General features: G+C 47.2%; 1 protein-coding gene across 9 annotated transcripts in view; it reads right to left on the reverse strand.

Annotated features, from left to right (window-relative positions):
* SATB2 (SATB homeobox 2) overlaps nt 1-19,358 on the reverse strand; it is a 198,631-nt gene that overhangs the window by 175,505 nt on the left and 3,768 nt on the right. Inside the window, exons 1-3 of one of the 9 annotated variants that reach the window (XM_032354413.1) lie at nt 18,368-18,441; nt 12,193-12,274; nt 7,610-7,837 (exon numbers count right to left, since the gene is read on the reverse strand). In XM_032354413.1, coding sequence (XP_032210304.1) covers nt 7,610-7,778 — 169 coding nt within the window. In that variant the 5' untranslated portion in view covers nt 7,779-7,837; nt 12,193-12,274; nt 18,368-18,441. Of the gene's footprint in view, nt 1-7,609; nt 7,838-8,448; nt 8,613-9,069; nt 9,278-12,192; nt 12,420-14,357; nt 14,444-15,862; nt 15,879-16,655; nt 16,703-18,367; nt 18,442-19,358 lie in introns of those variants that run through there. The other 8 variants (XM_032354414.1, XM_032354418.1, XM_032354412.1 and 5 more) reach the window with 8 other exon arrangements.

Below are 19,358 nucleotides of genomic sequence, written 5' to 3' on the forward strand. Positions count from 1 at the left end.
CATAAACTCTCCACTGCCTCAGAAGGCAAGTCATTTTCTTTTACTACGACACTTAAAGAGACATTTATCATGCTGCTCTGTTAGCATCTTTGGATTATGATAAAAGAAGTTCTTGTTCTGTTAACCAAAAAAATATAATATTTTGAAAACACTGCCATTTAAGGAGTTTTGATAGGAATGCCTTTTCCTAATAAGCTACGAATCTTGCCTTTCCTTATACATACAAATAACTGGAACAAATGCAATAAAAATATGCGATTTTAATATGGGGAATAATCAAGAAATTTGAAAATCAATCATATTCAGTTATAAAAGAACTGATACACTTGCTTTCTGGCCAAATACAAAAACAAGTTAAAAAAACTCTTTTGAAGAAAGAAAAAGATAAATCTTTTGTAAAATGTGCTGCTGGGCACATTTCAGTAACTGTGCCACCATCAGTGGGCACCAAACAGTGAGCGTGCTACAAAATCCCTACTTTTTTGTAAGTGGTAGCTTGCAGTGTTTCCCCTGAACTTTTTAATCTCTGTTGTTACATTAAATGCTATCACTTAATAACCCTCTGTGCTAAGACAGAACTCCAGTCCAATGATAAGAAAACTAGTTAAGGAAAGAGCCAAATTTGCCTTATACCGTGAGCAACTAAAATGGAAATCTACTTCCCCCAAAGTTTTCCTAACGTGTCATAACCACAAATAAAGAACATTCTTACTACAATATGGCTGCCATAATTTGCTGATAACTTTACTTGCAAGGTTCAAATTCTTAAAATTTCTATTAAAAATTTTTTTTCATTTTAAGCATTTGCCAAACTAGTAACTACAATATTCACTAGTTTATCTTTAAAGTTTTAAAGGTACATACATCAATGAAAAATGGAAAAAATACATCCCATAAACCCCACTGCTATAATTATATATCTAAAGCACATTTATTCCATATTAGGTCATTTTTAACCTAGTTCTTAAAAAAATCTATAATAAGTAGAACTTTGCAAATGAGAAAAAAAGATACAAGTTGTAGAAGACCATTTCTGATGTAGCCTTTCACTTTATTATACTGATTTTGCCACAATTTTAAAATCACTTGCTACTAAACAGCAAAACAATCCTGTTAATTGAAAACAAAAAAAATTACACAGATAGAGTTCCATGCTTTTGAAAACTCCAGCATGGAACATTTCTACATAAACACTGCGTAGTGTGAGGTGCTCATAGGGCTTATTTCATGTAAAAGAAGAAAATAAATGTTTGGCTGATCACTGACAATAAGGGAACCAATGTGACTTCAGAAAATGGAAAAGAACACACTATAGAGGCTACGTCCGTGCTTTTCTGGAAATCTGTAAGTACTCAACTGGGTTTTGTTTTAACTCATACCTCAATTCCACTCAGGGCCGTCTACTTGGACTTTGAAATATCTATCACATTACCCGTAAGTATTAGGATGATGAATCCTTTGTATATAAAAATCCATTTTTAACACAAAGACATTTTCAAACTTCTATCGCACTTTAAAATAAAAGGAATTCACAACTCTCTTTACTGGCACCCTAAATTAATGCTGGACAGCAGTGGTGATTGGAAGTGAGAAAGGCCCCATATAATCAAAGTCAGCAGATGGAAATCACTCATTTTAAAATCACTATAAAGAAAAGAATGGAAGCTAAAAGGCAAACTCTCTTCATTTTTCGAGCTAAGCATAAAGGTCTTCTACTTGAAACTATTTTCACTTCTTTCTTTCTTTCTTTCTTTCTTTCTTTCTTTCTTTCTTCCAAAATAATGAGTTAAAATGTATGGGTTAGATCCAATATTTCACTGCTGTTCTTATTCTTGGGGGTGGGGGGGGGACGGTACTGCCAAAGCTTCTGAAAAGAGTTTGGGCTGCTAATTTTCCGTTCACAAAATCTAAATTCCCCTTATGCATCTCACACAACTCATGAAATAATATGAAACAGTATTATATCACTGCAAATTGAGACATTTTTATCAAAATAAAGAGCTATGATGCCAACATTTCATTTGTCATTTCCCACTTGTCACTTTTCACTGACAAACTGTTACACATACAACTTTTGTCAAATGCTCCGTCTTTAAATATGTTCCAAAATGCCATTGTACCTCAGCATTCATATAAGGATGATAACAAAAAGTACTGTTACCACACCTTAGTTACATAGGTTTTTTAAAAAGCCTACTTATTAGATAAAAGAATATAAAGGACTTTTTATTCATTTACAGGCTGTGTAGGATAAAGTTTGGCTTTCTGAAATAAGAAATTATGAACATATTTTATGCACCTAAAGTGAGATTATTAATTATAAGAAAGTTTTTTAATGGTGAAGAAATGGATCATTTTTATCTCAGCAGAAACCTAAACACTCTAAAAAGACCTAAAAAAATAATACAATTTGGAATTCATCTAGCCCTGTTAATGTCTTTTTTATATATGCATAGAGTCTCTACACTGAATTCTCTTTTAAAAAAATAAATAAAGGTTTTAAACTATTAAAGTAGAATGACCGAACTTGACAGCTTATCAGATACACCAAATAATTACCCTGTCTTGCCTAGAATAAAACTGACTTCCATACTCTTAAAATAACTCAAATTCATATTCCTACATCTTTAAAAAATGACAATAAGTCTGTTTATATATACATAAATATAATAGTATATATACAAGATATCTAAGATGTACAGACTGATTCTACTAGACACAATCCCCTGGGAAAGGATTATATTGCTTATTTTCTACAGGGGTTAAAAAACAGATGCTTGAAGGGACATCTATGTATTGCAACACACATACACACACATTTCACTGCAGATGATCTTGAATATATAATGGTCAGTGGGTTTCTGTTGATGGAACACAAGGCTTCCAAAATTACTTGAAACATCAAATTATGCTCAGGACTTTGAGGGCGGATACCCTATGTTCTGTTTAATGTGTATGTTCCATTGCATATATTTTTTTTAACCAAGTATATCTTTATTTTAATAACAGGCCAAGGGCTAAAAAACACTTTAGAGAAGGGCTATTTTTCTACCTCAGCAAAACTACAGAGGACATGCCAGATTGTTGGATGACCCCAAAGCCTAAGTTCATTCTATTTAAAAGATCTTAAACCCTTAAAAAAAAAAAAAAAGAAAGAAAGAAAGAGAGAAAGAATGTAAAAGAGAAACACAAACTTTTCTCTTTTGAAATAACAACATTGAGTCCTCCCTATAAGTATAATGGGTATCATCCAAGTATCATCCTTGGCTAAAATGAATTTAATGAGTTTTTGTCATTTCACCCAGGTTGACAATATGTTTCTAAATTTCCAAGTATTTTATACATTTTAGTATGTCAATATGATTACTCTTTTGTATCTGCACTCCTTTCAAAAAGTAAAATGTCTCCCTACAACTGCTAATATGGTGACTGCACCTGACCTGAACTGCATTTCTTTTAATCTAAAAGGAAATGTTCCACATGTAGACAATTAAACTAACTGTTGTTGTAGACAATGTTCAGCTCTAAATGAGGCCCTGCCCAACAATCGTGATCACATTTGCTTCCCTATTTGAATACATCAGTGTGTATTGCATAATGATTTTTTTTTTCCCCTTCTAACAAGACAGTTATGTTCTTCAAAGGGCTGCCTATTAGCAAGAAGAATAGGCCTACTTTGGGTCAACTAGTTTATAAGATAAATTTAACAGGCAATTTCTCAACAAAATTGAATCATTATTTTAAAAACAAATTCTTAAAAAAAAAAAAAAAAAAAAAGCAAACTTTTTTCAAAAACAGCAAATATCCCTAAAAGATATTCCCAGTTTTCAAACATTTTCTCCTAAAATATAGAACATTTAACACCAAAAAATTATCAAAATTCATAAGAAAATGAAAAATATCAAAAAGATTTCTGATGTTTAATGCCTCCCATCAGCAAATACACCATCTGGTATACTCAAGCGCTGTTCATTCAGTTTAAATAAAGCTGTCTGAAAGTTCTTCTTTAAGCCAAACATTTAAAAATGAAAATGCCTGTGTTAACAATGAATGAAGCACAATAATTTATTGCTGTTAAAGCACAACTGGCCAGAGCCTTTCAGCAGTCCAGGAGGAAAGCAGAATGCCTTGCTTCCTCTGGAAACTTGACTGGCATCACTTTCATTTTAGGGTGTACGTTTTGTGGCTAAAGCATCACACACAGCAGAACATTTTAGGTACTTATGTTAATGGTGGTAAAAGAGATCATCTGATTCTTATTTTCGTCATCCTTAATAATCTTCTCTTTTTCTAAATCTTCAAATAGATCTGTAAGTTTTAATCAACAATTTCACAAATATAAATTTCCCCACCATTAATCATCCTTTCTCAAAATCCTTATGGAGTGAATTACTAGCTGAGAGAGGACGCCAATTCTAGTAAGTGAATGTTACCCAGCAGGGATATAAAGCTGTCAACACCACGGTGCTCTTGCTTGCTCTAAACTCTCTCCCAGCCTTCATATGTTTTTTAAAGAGATATTAGCCTTTTTTTTTTTCCGGGGGACCTTCTACAAAAGCTGACTGTCATACACATCTGAGCACTTATTTTATTACACACATGCTTTAAAACACACTACTTAGATAAGAACAAAAACAGCCGAGAAAAGTGTTGTAAAGACAAAGCAAAACTGATCTACTTTCTAATTGTCTTCTAAAGCTAACCACATTATAAACAACACACTAACTTTTAAGTCCCCTATTAAAACGCAACCTTGAAGACTGTGACAGTGTATCTACCATCTCAACTAGTTAAATCCAGACACTAAAATAATTTCTTTTTTTTCTTAACAAACACATTCTCATCAAAAACATACCAAACTGTCTCTCTAAAAATGTGAAATAATGGAAACAGAATTTACTATTGCAACCAATGTATTTAGAAACATTTATTCACCACACTGCTTATCAAAAATAGTAAGATAAATTTCCATGTTATTGGGCAACCAATTAACTTAATGATCTCCCCTATTTTTAGGGGGAAAGCTTTTAAGAAAAAGCATCACTAAAGATTAATGAATACACCCTCCCAAATTTTGAGCTCTATTTTTAAAACATAAATTATTATAACCATCTTTACAACACTGACAAGATTATAATATATCTGAAAATGGCAATAAATGATAGTTATAAATGTTTTGTAGTTGTCTATGCTTATTTTATTGCTTTATAAAGAAAATTTAAACAAAGAAAGGAGGGGAGAAAAATATAATCTATTTTATATTTACTCTATGTTCCAAAAAGTCTTTCAATTACAAAGAACTGCTAACTAGAAATGTATTTTAAACATTCTTTTAAATTTAAAAAGTGTATTTTTTAAAAGGCTTTGCTTTTCTTTAATCTATACACATTATTAAAAGTTATAAAGAAATGGAATTATTTCTATCTCAAGGTACATTAGGAAACTATAAAAACTTAAAACCCAAAACCAATATTAACATTCAGTGAAAAACTTTACACTACCAAAATATTGTGTTCTAAGTTGTTATAAAGTTTTCTAAATTAAAATTATTCCAAATAATCTATTGTGCTATATAGACCAAAATCCTCCTTTTAAAAAATATTTTAAAACCCACCACATGTAAACTCTTTTAACCACTTTATTATTAAGTATTATACATAGTACTTATTGAGACAAACTAATGACATCTATTTTCAGTTTGGAAAGCAACTAATAAGACCTTCGATATTACTAAATTAAAGTTCACAAAAAATGACTAAAGCAGCTTGTTGAAACAAACCCATTATTCTTTCTGAAGACTTAATTTTGCTTTATATCAAATTTATAAGTGGTCAAATGTAAATCATAGTCTCAGAAAATAAGAAACGCAACCACTCTTTTACACAAAAGGTATCCCTGGTCAACGAAATTGATATGCTATAGGGAAAAAACAAAAAAACCACTTGTTTTAAGAAATCACAGTTGTTAACAAACGCGTTCTAAAATGTAATTTAGTGGATTTTAGTAGGTCTTCAGAAAGAAACCAAAATTTCAAGTCCAGGTTTTTTTCTATGCGCATAAGGCCCCTTGGAGAACACATATCCTCCAAAGATTTCCCAGTTTTTCAATCAAACAGTATCAGCACTTATACCCCCTTACACTTGCTTCTATCATATTTGCTATATATTTCTCTCTCATATATGCAGACACTTAAAGATGTTACAAGAAGTCTGAAGTTATTGTCCTAGTGTCAAGATAACACATAATACCACTTATAAAAAGTGGGTAGCACTATCAAGTTTTCTTTTGCTTCATTAAAGTCTATCTTTAAGTGCGTAATATTTTAAAAGATATGTAAGCCACAATGTATAGCCAAATAATTTTTTAAAGCTTTAAAAATTGTGAGAATGAGTACTTCTGGAGGGAGATGAGTAAGATAAGGAACTAAGGCAAACCATTCTGAATGTCTACCATGAAGAAATAATAATAGCAAACCAAGTAAAAATAGAAACATGTTATTTTATAAAACGTCTGTTTTAACTCTTTAAAAGGGCATAGACATTTAGACTTAAGTCTGTACTTTGAAATACATACTATGGCTATATAGAACATGGGGTTGGAGCTTATCATTAAGTTTTGCCATGGTTTTGCATCATTTCAGGCAGGCCAATGTAAAGAATTGCGTTAAATTAGCTACTGCTGAAAATATTAGGGGGCAAAAAACCCTCTAAAAGTAGAAAAAGATTTAAACTGATGATTGATCTCAAACACAAAAAACTGCATGCCATGTCGAATTGTGCATTTTATATGTAGAAAACAACCAAGCAAATGGCATAAGCCTTAAAATATTTTAATAATGTTTACAATATGTATCTTCATTTTGTAAAATTTTTTTCCTAATCACTTTAAAAGGAAGTGGTGTTTAAATGGTAAAATCTACAAAAGCTTTTCTTTAAATAATATTAAATTCTTGGGAAGGTAAAGCAGCATGTAGCCATTAAGACTACTTTGCTATTTTTACCTGCTGTGCTATGACACACATGTAACAAAGTTACAAACGCATATGACTTTGAACTTCATAGAAAACGGTGACCTTAAAACCTCTAAGGGCCTGACAGATTCATAATGATTCCTTATTTCCCACTTGCAGTGTGGCAGGAAATATTCCCAGTTGTTACTAATCTATCTCTCCAAGCACTGTCCTAACGACAAAGTAACCCCAACACTCTTGCTCCTGTGCATTAGAAACTAGTCCACAAAAGCGATCGCACCTAAACTTCATCTCTACAACAGACACTCTGAGGCAAAGCAAAAGAGTTAAATCACTAAAAAGCTCTCTAGGAAAATCTAGAAACAGTTAGCTGGCTGTGACATAAACCTGCCAACACCTCAGCACACAGTGGCAAAGTGCCCAAAAAATGCCACCCTCTGGGTAAACCACTTTCTTGTTTTAACTCTAGATGAAGCTACCAGTTGCAGAGGAGAGGCGACGGGGGCATTATTTGGCAACCTGGAATCCACTTCCTGTAATCCTACACCGCGACAGCGCCTAATCAACCTGAACCCTGACACCCGGGCCATTATCGCCGGGCCGCGGGGCTGCGCGCGCCTCCCCGCTCCGGGCTGTTACCTCCCACGGCCTTGGCCACGGCGCCGTTGGGCCTCCCGCGGGCTCCCATGGGGCTGCCGTTCTGCTCCAGCCGGGCCACCTTCACCGGGGGAGGCCCCTTGACGTCGGGGCTGCCGCTCCGCCGGTCGGGGCTGTCCCGCAGACACGGGCTCTCGCTCCGCCGCTCCATGCTGCTCCGACTCGGAGACAAAGTTCCCACCGGCAGGTCGCAATAAAACGCGCAGGGACCTAGGGAGGGGGCGGGGGGTAGGGAAGGGGGAGGGAGAAAAAAGAGGGAAAACCGCTCACACACGTGATAGACGTTCAGGCCAGTGGCAGAGCGCTGCACCACAGCCACACAAACTTCCTCCCACGCTGCCTGAGGGGCCCGAGCCGGGAAGCGGGTCCCCACCTTACACTGGGCGGCCCCAAGGAAGCTCGAGGAGCTGCGACACTGCCCAGTCCCTCTCCAGGAGTCAGCTCTCGGCGAAGGCCACCAGGCCAGCGCCCGGGGGCGCCCAGAAGTGGCCCATTCATTGGGACAGGGTTGGCATAAGCCGATCTCGGAGGAGACAGCCTCGCCGCGTGGGGGTCAGGGTTGCGGAAGAAGTGAACTTCATAAAAAGACATGTCACCCACTCGAGGAGGGAGTGGGGGATGTGCCCAAGTCCGTGAGAACCCGAATTAACCACATGAGGAATGGACTGTGAATGGCGGGGCAGGAGCCAAAGGCCTGGCATAAGGACTCCTGGAATCCCCGCTTTCACCTCTACCGAGCAAGTCTTGAGACACAAACACACTTTGCACAAAACCAACCCCAATTGCACACTAAGCGTCCAAAAACGTTTCGAGGTATTCACCAGAATACTCTCCGTCATCACCTTCGCCGCGATGGCGGGGGCTACCATCGTTATTATTTTGGAACGTCCTCCTGTTCTTCCGATCTTAAGTGATTTTTAAAAAGCTCTTCAGCATAAAACACAGAAGCCAAAAGCATTTAAATTATTAGGTCAAGGAGCAGCCGATGAACCCCAATTTAAAAATTTCTCCAAAAAAGTTTTCCTCTGGGTCTCTTGGCTGGCAGCGCGCTCCTCCGGGAACCCGCGGGTCTCGGCACCCCTGGATTTTTGGGGGGCGGCGGAAGAGGAGGAAACACCTGATGAGACGCACTCGCATCGCCACCGCCATCCCCGAGAAGCAGGAACCCTGCACTGCAAAGTGCGCTAGGAATCCTCGCGGGCGCTCTCGCCAGGAGGGGAGCCGCGTGTGGAGGAGCCGAGGTGGGGGTGGCAGAGGGGAGGTGAGAGCAGAGACGCGAGAGACGCACGGACCGCGCGGGAGGGCGAGGCCGAAAACGCCGCCCGCACTCCCTCGGCCGCGCCGTCCGAGAGGGCGAGAGCTGCCGGGAGGGAACTTAGCCGGACCCGGGGCTTCCCCGAGCTCCCGAGCTTGGCGTGGGAGTCCTCGCCCTGCGTACTTACTGCTCACGGTCTGTCTGTAACTTGGCTGGCTGAGGCTCTGTCCATGGAGCAAAAGTAGAGAATCCAGGGTGGAAAGTTTCTGGTGCTTTGCCTTGCGGTGTTCTCCTAGTCTTCTTGCCTCTTTACTCCTTCCCCTTTTCCTCTTTCCCAGGTCCTAACGTTTAAGGTCCTGGGTCAGGATGTCTTCTAGTGCAGAGATGGTTGTTATGATGATGATGATGGGGGGGGGGGGTAGGGGGAGGAGGAGGAGGAGAGGGAAAGGAGGGTTCCTCCAAAGGGGCACCCGAGCGAGCGGGGGAGGAGACGGCGGAGGAGGGGAAAAGAGAGAAGGAGACTGAAAAAGCCTTTTCACACCTTCGGGAAGGAGACCCGTTCTGGAGAGAAAGGGCTGAGGACTGGGAGGAGGCGGAGGCGGGCCGGTGCTGCCGCTTCGCGGGTCTGCTAGTTCGCGAGGAGGCGCGGCCGGAGCCTTAGGGCCGGTGTCACCGAGAGCCGAGAAGGCGCAGGGACCCGAGACCGCGCGCGGGAGGAAACGCGGCGGCTGCCCAAGCTGTCACCTCCAGCCTCTCCCCTCTCGGCCGCCGCCGCCAGCAGCCGGAGCCGGACTCACTGACAAGCCGCAGAGAGAGATACACTGAGAGGGAGATGATTATTAGTTGCGTTGAGTCATCAGGCAAAGTGAGTCCTTTTGGGTTGTCCTCGGTTTCCGATTTCTCCCCCTCCCCCTTTCCGTCCCCAGATCTAGCGCCTTCAAAATAATAATTTGGGGTGGGGGTAGGGGAAGTCTCTGGGTTATTTCGGGATGGGGGTTGGGGGGGAAAGATCTAAACCCAAGCCCGACTGGTCCACCGCAATGAAGGAGGAGAGTGGGGGGCGGGGAGGAGGGCTGGGGAGGTTGCGGGGGGAGGGGGGCCCCGCCTGGCAGGAAATTAAACATCAATCAATCAATCGCTGTGAGCCCGGCGACCCAAACAGCGGCGGGGCTGAGGAGGAGGCAGAGGGACTGGCGAGGGGCGGGTGGGAGGCAGGGAGGAGGGCGGAGGAGGAAGGGGAGAGTCGGCTGCAGCAGAGCGCTGTGGCGAGGACCGCGCGCGTCGGGCGGCAGAGAACCGATGGCAGAGCAGCGAGTGCCGCGCGAGGCGGTGGCCGAGGCCGGCGGGTGGGTGCGCCCGGGTGCAGGCGGGCGCCGGGGCTCGGGTCCGGTCCTCCTCCCGGTGGCGGGTCCTGGGCGCGGCCGCCTCGCCCAGCCCCGAGGCGCACTCGTCCCGGCGCGGAGGCGGCGGCGACAAGGCAGGCGCTGGTTGCCTCGTTTCCCGGCGGAGGCGCAGACCGACGCGCAGTCGGCGACCGCGGATGCCTCGGCTCCGGGTGCTGCTAACTGCGCGGAGTACTTTCGACTTTGGAGATAGGAGGGCTATCGCCTCCCCCACCCACCGCCTCCGCCCACCACCCACCGCCTCCGCCCCTCCGAGCAACTTTTCCCGATGCCTTTGAGCTCCCCCTTCGCGCGGAGCCGGCCGTCCGGGCCCGCCGCGCCGCAGGACGCGCGGCGAAGGCCGCTTCTCCCTCAGAGCCGGCGCGGCCGTGGGTCCAGAACAATAGCCCGGGTGTCCTGAGTGGCAGGAGTACCGGCACGGCCCGCCGGGCTGCGGGTGGGACAGGAGAGGGGGCTGCGTGGGGGGCGCAGGGCGGGGGGCATCCCTGGATGACGTCCCTGGAGCGCTCGCGGCGCCGGCGACATCTCGAGCAGCTCAGCCCGGGCCGCCTGGAGGCCGCGACGCGGAGGCTGTGAGGGCGGTGGGGCTGCCTGTCCTCCAGCTGCGGGTCGGGGACTCCTGGGACCCAGGCGGCTCAGGCACGAGGCTTCGAGTGCGGGCGGAGCGTGCGATGAGGACCGGGTCTCCTCGTCCCGGAGGAGGCCGCGCGGGGGCGTCCACAGCAGGTCCCGCGAAGGTGTAACTGAGCCACAAACTTTTGCCGACTCCCGCGGCCGCCCGCAGCCCGACTCCAGCCGCGGTGCTCATTTAAGGTGGCGCAGGCACTAGCGGAGCAGGCCGAGCTCCGGCCACGCTTTTGTCCCTGAGGTCCCGCTTCGGCGCGGGACCTCCTTAAAGAAAAGCACGTGGGCAGGGACCGCGGCCCCCGCAAGACGCCCGGGGCGCCGGCTTACCCTCGCTGTGCCGACCTAGGGCGGGAAAACGAGGACGCGTCCCCTCCCGCCTTGAGGCCGGTGAAGCCCCTCTCCTGGCGGCACCTCCAATCCCTACCGCGCACCTTGTGTCTCCTTCCTAAACCCCTGGACGCGGAGAAGTCCGCACCATCTCGCTGCCAGAGCCGCCGGTCCCCCTTAAGAAGTATGGGCTGTACGGCGGCGCCAGAGGGCCAAACTAAATTCGGTTTTGGGAAACGCGCTCCGGGGGTAATTCTGGAATTCTTGGGCCGGTGCACAGACAGCGGGAAGCCGCGTCAGCCTAGTGTGTCCGGAGGTAGGCCGCCGTCTACGCGCCGCACCTACCCGGTGGGCGGCGTGCGCGCAGCCGTCCCCTCAGAGCGGAGGCCTGGGAGGCGAGGGAGCCTCTGGAAGAGAAAGGGTCCCAGAAACCAAACCTGCCCCGGCCTAAATCCCAACGCCCAGATCCCGGAGAACCCCGCACCCAGGCGCCGCCCACCAAGTTCCAAAGGAGCCCGAGGCGACCCGGGACGCGGTCGGAGCCCAGCGGAGAAAGGAAGCGAGCTTGAGAGTAGACCTTCGGGGAGCCACCCTGGGAGTTTTAGGCAGCATTTTCTTTCCCCTGTTTTTTATTCCCCAAACCCCATCTCGCCCACTTCCCAGAACGAACGGGTTAGAGAAAATGCACAAATCGAAGTCTGTGAGAACAAAGTGGCTCAAGTAAACCAACTCGTGGTGGTATAGCTAAAAGGTTTTTGGCTGCAAAGAAACAAACTGTAAGTTTGATCAACAAACTTTTTTTTTTTTTAATCTGTGCTTTCACGTCGGATTGGGAAGGGGGTTTTGCACAAAGCAACTACCACTGTCAAAGTTTGAGCCCGTTTTCAAAATGGGGAGAGGCGCAATTCTTATAAATATCTTAACAACGATAATAATGCTGTTTCTTTCCTTACCTTGGTGTTGAACTGCAGAATCCTCCTGCGGATCAGTGTCCAGGAACTTAGAAGAAATGGTGATATTAGGACTTCAGTACTTCTGGAAAAAAAAATGCAAATGGTTTAGCCAGGATCTTTCCTGTCTGATTCGTCACTATTATTATATCTGATGATGCGAATGGTTGGAGCGATTCAATCTTAAGTCATTAATGAGCTATTTTATAAACACCACTGTCTGAAGATCTTCATTTACATTTTGCGAAGGAGATCACTTCGCTAACCTCACATGCTTATGTCAACAGCATAATTATGGGACTTCAGTCACACTCTTATAAACAACACAGCGGTATTGTTAATGAGTTAATATTTTATAAAGTGTAAATATTTTATTATGTTTTGAAGAGAACTATTGATTCTAAATTATTAAACCCCTGGGAAGGGGGACTTAAATAAAGTATACAATTAAGTACAATTAAATGTACATGGTGGCTAGTTTGTTTTCAAACTCTGCACCCTTTTAAATTAATTGATTTTCTCATTATTAGAGTTTCTTCTTGTCCATTTTTGGTAGTGACCAAAACTATCATTTTGGGCAAAAGAACTCAAAATGTATAAAGGTGCGTTTAGCATGAAAGAAAATATCGGAAACTATGAGTTATTACCAGAAATATATTTTTAATATTTGCAGATTTGTGTTTACTAACACATTTTACAAATTTCTTCTGATTTAAAAAAGGAGAATTCTCGAAAGTTTTGTGATATATGCGTGGTATGTTTTTCCCCCCTTAAGTTTTGTCCCTAATAAAGGCCTTTTCTGTTTCAAATTACATAAGCTTTTTACTGCACAATTTTTGTATTGACCTTATTTCAACTGAAGTAAGCAATTATTTTCACCATGTTTAATTTTAATAAGAAATTTGAAATAACATTTTTATCTTTTGCTAAGACTTTCTAGTTTTTAAAACAGTAAATAAATTATGATTCAAAAGTTTTGTTTGGTTTCGTTTTATATTCCTCAAGTGGTTTATTTCCAAACATTTTTTAAAACAAAATCACACTCAAGGAAAGAATTGGTTTTAATTACGTGTTTTTTTAAATAATTTGATCGGAAATGCATTTTTATACAGATAGCTTGCCCCAGTGCTCAAAGCATTAAGTTCACATTGGGGGACATTTTTATCCCTCGTCTTGCTTCTCACTGACGTTTCTGTCGGGAATCTAAGACTTTTTCCCCTCTCCTCCCCACCCCCAATTTTTTTCATATGTCATTTAGTCAAAGGTCGCCTGTCTTTCATAATCACACTGAGATTTGTTATTTTAAAAATCAACGGATCTTTATGCGCTGGGCTTCAATATGCATGGTTTAGCTTATTTTCATGTTCTCCCCTTTTTTCTCTATCTCTTGTCAGGCCTTTCTTCTCCTTTTATGGCCTGCACTTTTAATGGCAACATTTCTTGATTTCTCTCTCTGGACACCGAGGTTTCTACTGTGCTAGCTCTTGACTGTGACCAGCCCTCCTTCCCCAGTGACCAAGCAGGACGGCCTAGGCCCGACTGCCCGGGCGTAGGGTACCGGGTGCCGGGAGAGGAACGCCGGCCCTCAGCGGGGCCACCCACACCTCTGAGGGCCCAGCATCCATCACCAGGCTTCCTGGGTTTCAAGTCCGGTCGCCCAGGCGCCGAGGCCCGCCCGGGGGTGCGCTGCCTCTTAGAGAACACCGGGAAGTTGTGCCGCGTTTTCCCTCCACTCTCGTACGCACAAGAAAAACTCCACGGGAACTGCCAGCGTCGAAAGCCTTCTATGGCTCCCAGGAACCCACGCAGGCCTGCCTCTCCCCCTCTCCGCGCCCCCCCCCCTCCAGCCCGGGGCGCTTGCTCTGCTGGGGGCGAGAGGAGGGCGGGAGGGAATCGTTCCTTTCAAATGAAGCCCACACCAGTTCGGAAGCCACTTTCCGCCGCGGACTGTCCGGGGAGAGTTGGGCGACCAACATTTTCTCGGACCGCATAACTGCCCCAGGCATGGATTGGAAATGGACGTGCCAAGGGGACTGGGACCCGGGGCCAGAACGCCCCGAGGGGAACGCGCCTAGAAGGCGGATCAACCAGGGTGGGCTCGAGCCCTTTCCCAGACTGCCCCGGGGCTTCTGGGGACTGACCAGAGCTCAGGGGCGGGGGACACTTACTTCGTTATCCGCACGCCTTCCTCGTTGGCATCAGAGCCCGACAAATCCCAACCCGCGCCAGGCAAAGATAAATTACTGCTGGCTCCCCAAGCGGCTCTGGGGCCTGGGCGGGGGCGGAGCGGCGAGGAAGCCGTCGGGCCGCCTAAGGTACGGGCGGTGAAGGTCCTGCTCCCATCCTCAGATGAACGAGCCCCCGAGGCCCGGACGGAGAGACGAGTCCCAGGGAGGCGGCGGACTGGGGCTGCGTGGCGGACAACTAGTTTGCATTAGATAGTGAGCTGAGCGCCCAGGAGGTCGGAGGGTCGGGAATCGGGGGAACAGACAATGCAGACGCCCAGAGGGCGGGAGGCGACACGCGAAGGTCGGCCCAGGAGCTGCCTTAGGCGAGGACTGGGAGCTTTGTGCACTGGGGTCCCAAATACAGGGGGTGGGAGAAGGCGTCGGGGGTGGGCACTGCCTGCCCTGAGTACGGAAAGCGAAGGGACATGATCTGAAGGTAAGGGAGCCTCTGGCTGAAGGTGTGGACGTGCTTTCTCCGCGGCCGCGGGCTGGGAAGGCCAGGAAGGCGGAGGCCTGCGGCGCAGAGCACAGCTCCCAGCGACACATGACAACGCCCCCAGGCTCCTGGATCCTTTCACTCTTTTTCAGAGTCTAGAGCTTAGTAGCTGGATCTCCTGCAGCATCGCGGGCAGAGACGGACTGCCCTGCTAAACTAGTTTTTTAAAAATAGAAATCGGCTTTAAACGACCAGTAACAAGGCTATGGGGGACCGAAAACGGAAAACGCCTGAGGAGCTGTCGCGGCCTCCCCGCCCCCACCCAGGGGCGGCCGGGGTTTGAGCCCGGAGTCTGGCTCCCGACCCGCTGCGTTTTCTGTCTGGAAACACCGAACCAGGAGGACGGGGTCTGTCCCATCTCTAATCCTGGGACCCGAGGGAGCGACGAAGAACCCCGCGACCTCGACTCATCCTGACGGTCCTGTCGCCTCGGAGCCCGGGTCACCGCCCGGGTCCCGCACCGGAGATCAGGCGTCCTCTTCCGACAGCGCCACCGCGTGGGCTGCGACAGAAACCGGCTGCGCCTGTTCAGTCCGCGGCGTCCCGGACCCGGCCCTTCCGCGCCACCCCAGTTCCGCGGGTTAAGGATGCGGCGGGGGATGGGCAGGTCCCCGGCCGGGATCGCAATCTGAACACCCTACACAAAAACCCGCCCGGCGAGCAAAACCTCGGCGGCGTCCCAACCCCTTGTAATGAAAAGCATATCTGGAAAGTCCAGGCCACCGCGTCCCACCCGTGCCCTAAACTACAGGCAGGGCAGCCTGCGCGCTGAAATTGGCGCCCACCCGCAGCAGGGGCGCGCGGGCCCAGGTGCCCGGTGCGGGGCGACCCGAGCTCCCAGAACCGGATGCTCCGGGAGCGTCCAGCGACCCTGGGCCCGCGCTGGTCTAGAACCGGGCGGGAGAGATCGAGAAAGCCTGCTGCGGGACCCAAGGTGCCAGGCACTTACTGGGACCGAGGACGAAGCGGGGGGTCGGTCTGTTTGGCGGTCCAGACCTTTCTGGAGTGGCGAAAACACAGGGGGTTTCCTGGGCTGGTGACTCGCCTGTTCTCTCCGTCTCACGAAGCCCCACGGAAACTCTCTTAGCCCGGCCAGGCTTGACCCCCGGGTTAACTCCCGGGTGCCTGTGACAGCGGTGTCCTGGGGGCTCGGTTCTTCCCGGCCCCGCCTCGCCTTGCCTCGCGGCCCCGCGGCCAAGGCCAGCTGAGCTAGGCATCACCTCGAGCTGCCCCAGCGCTACGTCCGATTTGGAGAGAGCCCCCATGTCGGGCTCAGAGGACTTCAGTGGGTAGGCTGGGGCTTATTTTTAATAAATTCAACTGTTAACACGCGCGCCCGCACGCACGCACACACACATTTTGGGACTGTCAGCTACTAAAAGGGACAACGGCCCAGAAAGGTGTAAATTCACCTGGTGCCTATCCAATTACAAAACTCTTAGCCCCACACAGAACTGAAGTCTGCTCTGGAGGCCCGAGCGATCGCACTCTTGCAGGTCGCCAGGTTAGGGGCGAGAACCGGGAGTGCTGTCGCCGGGGCCGCAGGGGCCGGTGCCCAGCCATGCCCGCGGCGCAGCAGCTCCGCCAGCGCGCTGAGTTCCGGTGCCCATTGTCCGCCTGGCCTGCTCACCCACACCATCATCATTGGCCGTGACCTGTTCGCTTCTAAATTCTAATACCCGTAGGCCACGCGGAGCTACCTCCAAGCGTGCCAGGCCCGGCACTCGCGCCAAGTGGCTCACCTCAGCTCGCTGCGCCCGCCTTTGCCCCCCGATGCCAAGTGCCGGGCGAGAGGCGGCGGGTCAGGACGCGGACGACGTCTGCTCACCTCCAGAAGCCGACAGTGGGTGCCTGCGGCGTGGCTCGTCCAGCCCTGGGGCTGATTTAAATAACTAATAAGCTCAGAGAAATTTTACGAGGGGAACTTTTCCTTTTAGTATCAATAAAGCCTAGTAATTGGGTTCGTTGGTTACCTAAGCTCGAGTTTCCTAGTCTGTGTCTCTCCTCTCTCTCTCTCTCATTCAAAAGCAACGTTTAAAAAAAAAAAAAAGGCAACTGTGTGTGCGTTTGTGTGGGGTGTGCAAGTGTGAGTATGTGAAAGAAGTTGTTTGTTTCAAAAGTCCTTCTTCGCCGGAAGAACAATCGTCATTGTCGCTGTGCGGTGAAGAGTTTTGAAAGGTGAACTGTTGTTATTTCAGAAGAGAAAAATGTTGACAATAATTCAAGTCTAACAACACAAGTATGAAACAAGGGAGGGAGGTTTCTAAAGATTTTTCCTTTTGGATGTGACAAAGACATTTGCAGTGCTTCCCTAATAGTTTGCATTTTAATTAACTTTTACTACATTTTGACTTCAACTCCTGGATGGTAGTGGTATCTGTTGTTTTCAGTAAAGACTTCTATACTAGCACGCACTCTAAATTTTTGTTTAAATTTTCTAATCTTTTTGAAAGCATGTTCTTAGTCATAAAGAATTTTTCCACCTGGGAACCATGCCTCCATTTAAAAATATAAAAGACCTTTCATGAATAATAACTGCAAATAGCCCATTCGTTTGTGTCCACGGAGTTGTTGGCGCCTATACAAAATCTCAAAAATCTAAAGGCAATCTAAGCATGTTTCTCTCCAATCTTATATATGTATGTATATATATACATATATATATGTTTTCATTTGCTATATGGAAGTAAAAAAATCTTTTAAAAGACTTTTTCGAAAAGCATTATGCTAAAATTTAACTGAACTTAAATTCCCTACCAGATACAACATAACCAGTGCCTGCCAACGTCAGCCTAACGAAATGAAGAGTATTTCTGAATCAGATTACTCTTGGGGTCAGAAGCTAGTCAATGAAAAGCAATGAGAATTCAAGTTTGCAAACCGTGGAGGGTGGAGGAGGCAGCTCCCCAAGTTCCCAGGAACACACCCAAACCTGTGCGCTCCTATCTTCAGTGTTTACATATTATGGAGAACTTCTCCTTCTCACTTTTAGTTAGAAAATCCATGAGCTCCCCTTAGATCGTCTGGTTTCAGGCTGTGAGACCCAAAGTCAGCTCGAGGGTCCCTTTCTGCCAGGTAACTTCCGGAGGCCCCGAATTTTTCGGAGGTAGACCCAGCCCTTTGCATATTCCGGGCAGAAAGGGCGTCTTGCGGGCCCTTCCCAGCGCCGCCACTTCCCCAAGCTCTCCTCTGCACCCACGGGCTGATGGTACCAGAGCGCCTGACCCTCATCCAGCTCCCCGAGATCGCGCCGCGGTGTCGGCACTTGGCTGAAGAGGGAGTGAACCTTGGGCTATGGGTGTATACGCCCCGTTTCCCGCTTTCCCAGAGGATTACAGACAACTTCCCTTCCCATTTGCTCGCGCTGAGCTCCTGTTCCCACCCATCCCCTCCAGTCTTGCCCTCACTAGGCTCCGAGCGCCCCACCATAGGGCTCCGTGCTAAGGGCACTCACCGCAGCGGCCCCTTGTCCCCCACGCTGACCACCTTAAGGGAGGACGTGTCCTCCCCGCGCTGTCCTCCGAGTGCCAGAAGTCGAGAACAGTGGCAGGGAAAGATGGAAGGATTGGGAAGGAAAGCGCAGGGCTGAGTGGGGTAACTCAGAGCCTCAGCGTTGAGCACCTCAGCCTCCCCAAACAATCTGGGGCCTCCCCTTCCCTCCCCGGGCTTCCCCCGCGGTCTCACCCTGGTCTGCGGGTCCCCATGGAGCTGCTCCATCAACCAGGTTGTCCCCAGCTTTTAAGGATCTCCCCTTACCCCATACCTTCTAGCTGATTCGAGTTTGGGTTTCAGTTAAGCTGTTTTCTAAGGTCGTAGAAGCTGCACTTTTTTTTTTTCTTTGCCTCATTTACACTCCTTTCTTTAAAGAGCATCCCTCAAGCCTAGCTTCTGCCAGACCCTGTGCGATCTCCCAGAGCTCTATGTGCAAGAGGAGAAGTGATTTGTCTGTTTACAGCAGGTTTAATTAAGACAGTTATGTGCCGTGAACTCTTCAGGCCCCAATCAATGCATTTTGATTTGGAAAGTCAAATAGAATCACATCTTACTCTTGCGGGTCCCGGTTGCCTGCCCAGGCTGGCGATAGATGCTGTTGTCCATCTACACCCACCTCACGGGAACTGGACAAGTCTCTCCCACAAATCTAATCACCCTGCTTGTCCCAATGACCCCCCAGTTGGGTCTTTCGGCAAGAGCAAGGCCTTCTTGGTCTGGGCAAGAAAGGCTGAACATACGGAGCACTGCTGGGAACCTTTAGCTGAGGGGCCTGGCCCTGAACTGGATATTGCTTCCTGGCTACCAAACCGTTCCCCAGCTCCATGCCCTAGTCCTCTGCTCTCCTTTGCAGAGACAGCCAGAGAGGCAAGACTTTCCTTTTCCCTAGTTGTGCACCCAGTATCCTATCTCCCCCCAACTCTGACTTGGGTGCTGGGCTACAGCGGAAGCCT

This window comes from Mustela erminea, chromosome 8, assembly GCF_009829155.1.
Source record: "Mustela erminea isolate mMusErm1 chromosome 8, mMusErm1.Pri, whole genome shotgun sequence".
Taxonomy (NCBI): domain Eukaryota; kingdom Metazoa; phylum Chordata; class Mammalia; order Carnivora; family Mustelidae; genus Mustela; species Mustela erminea.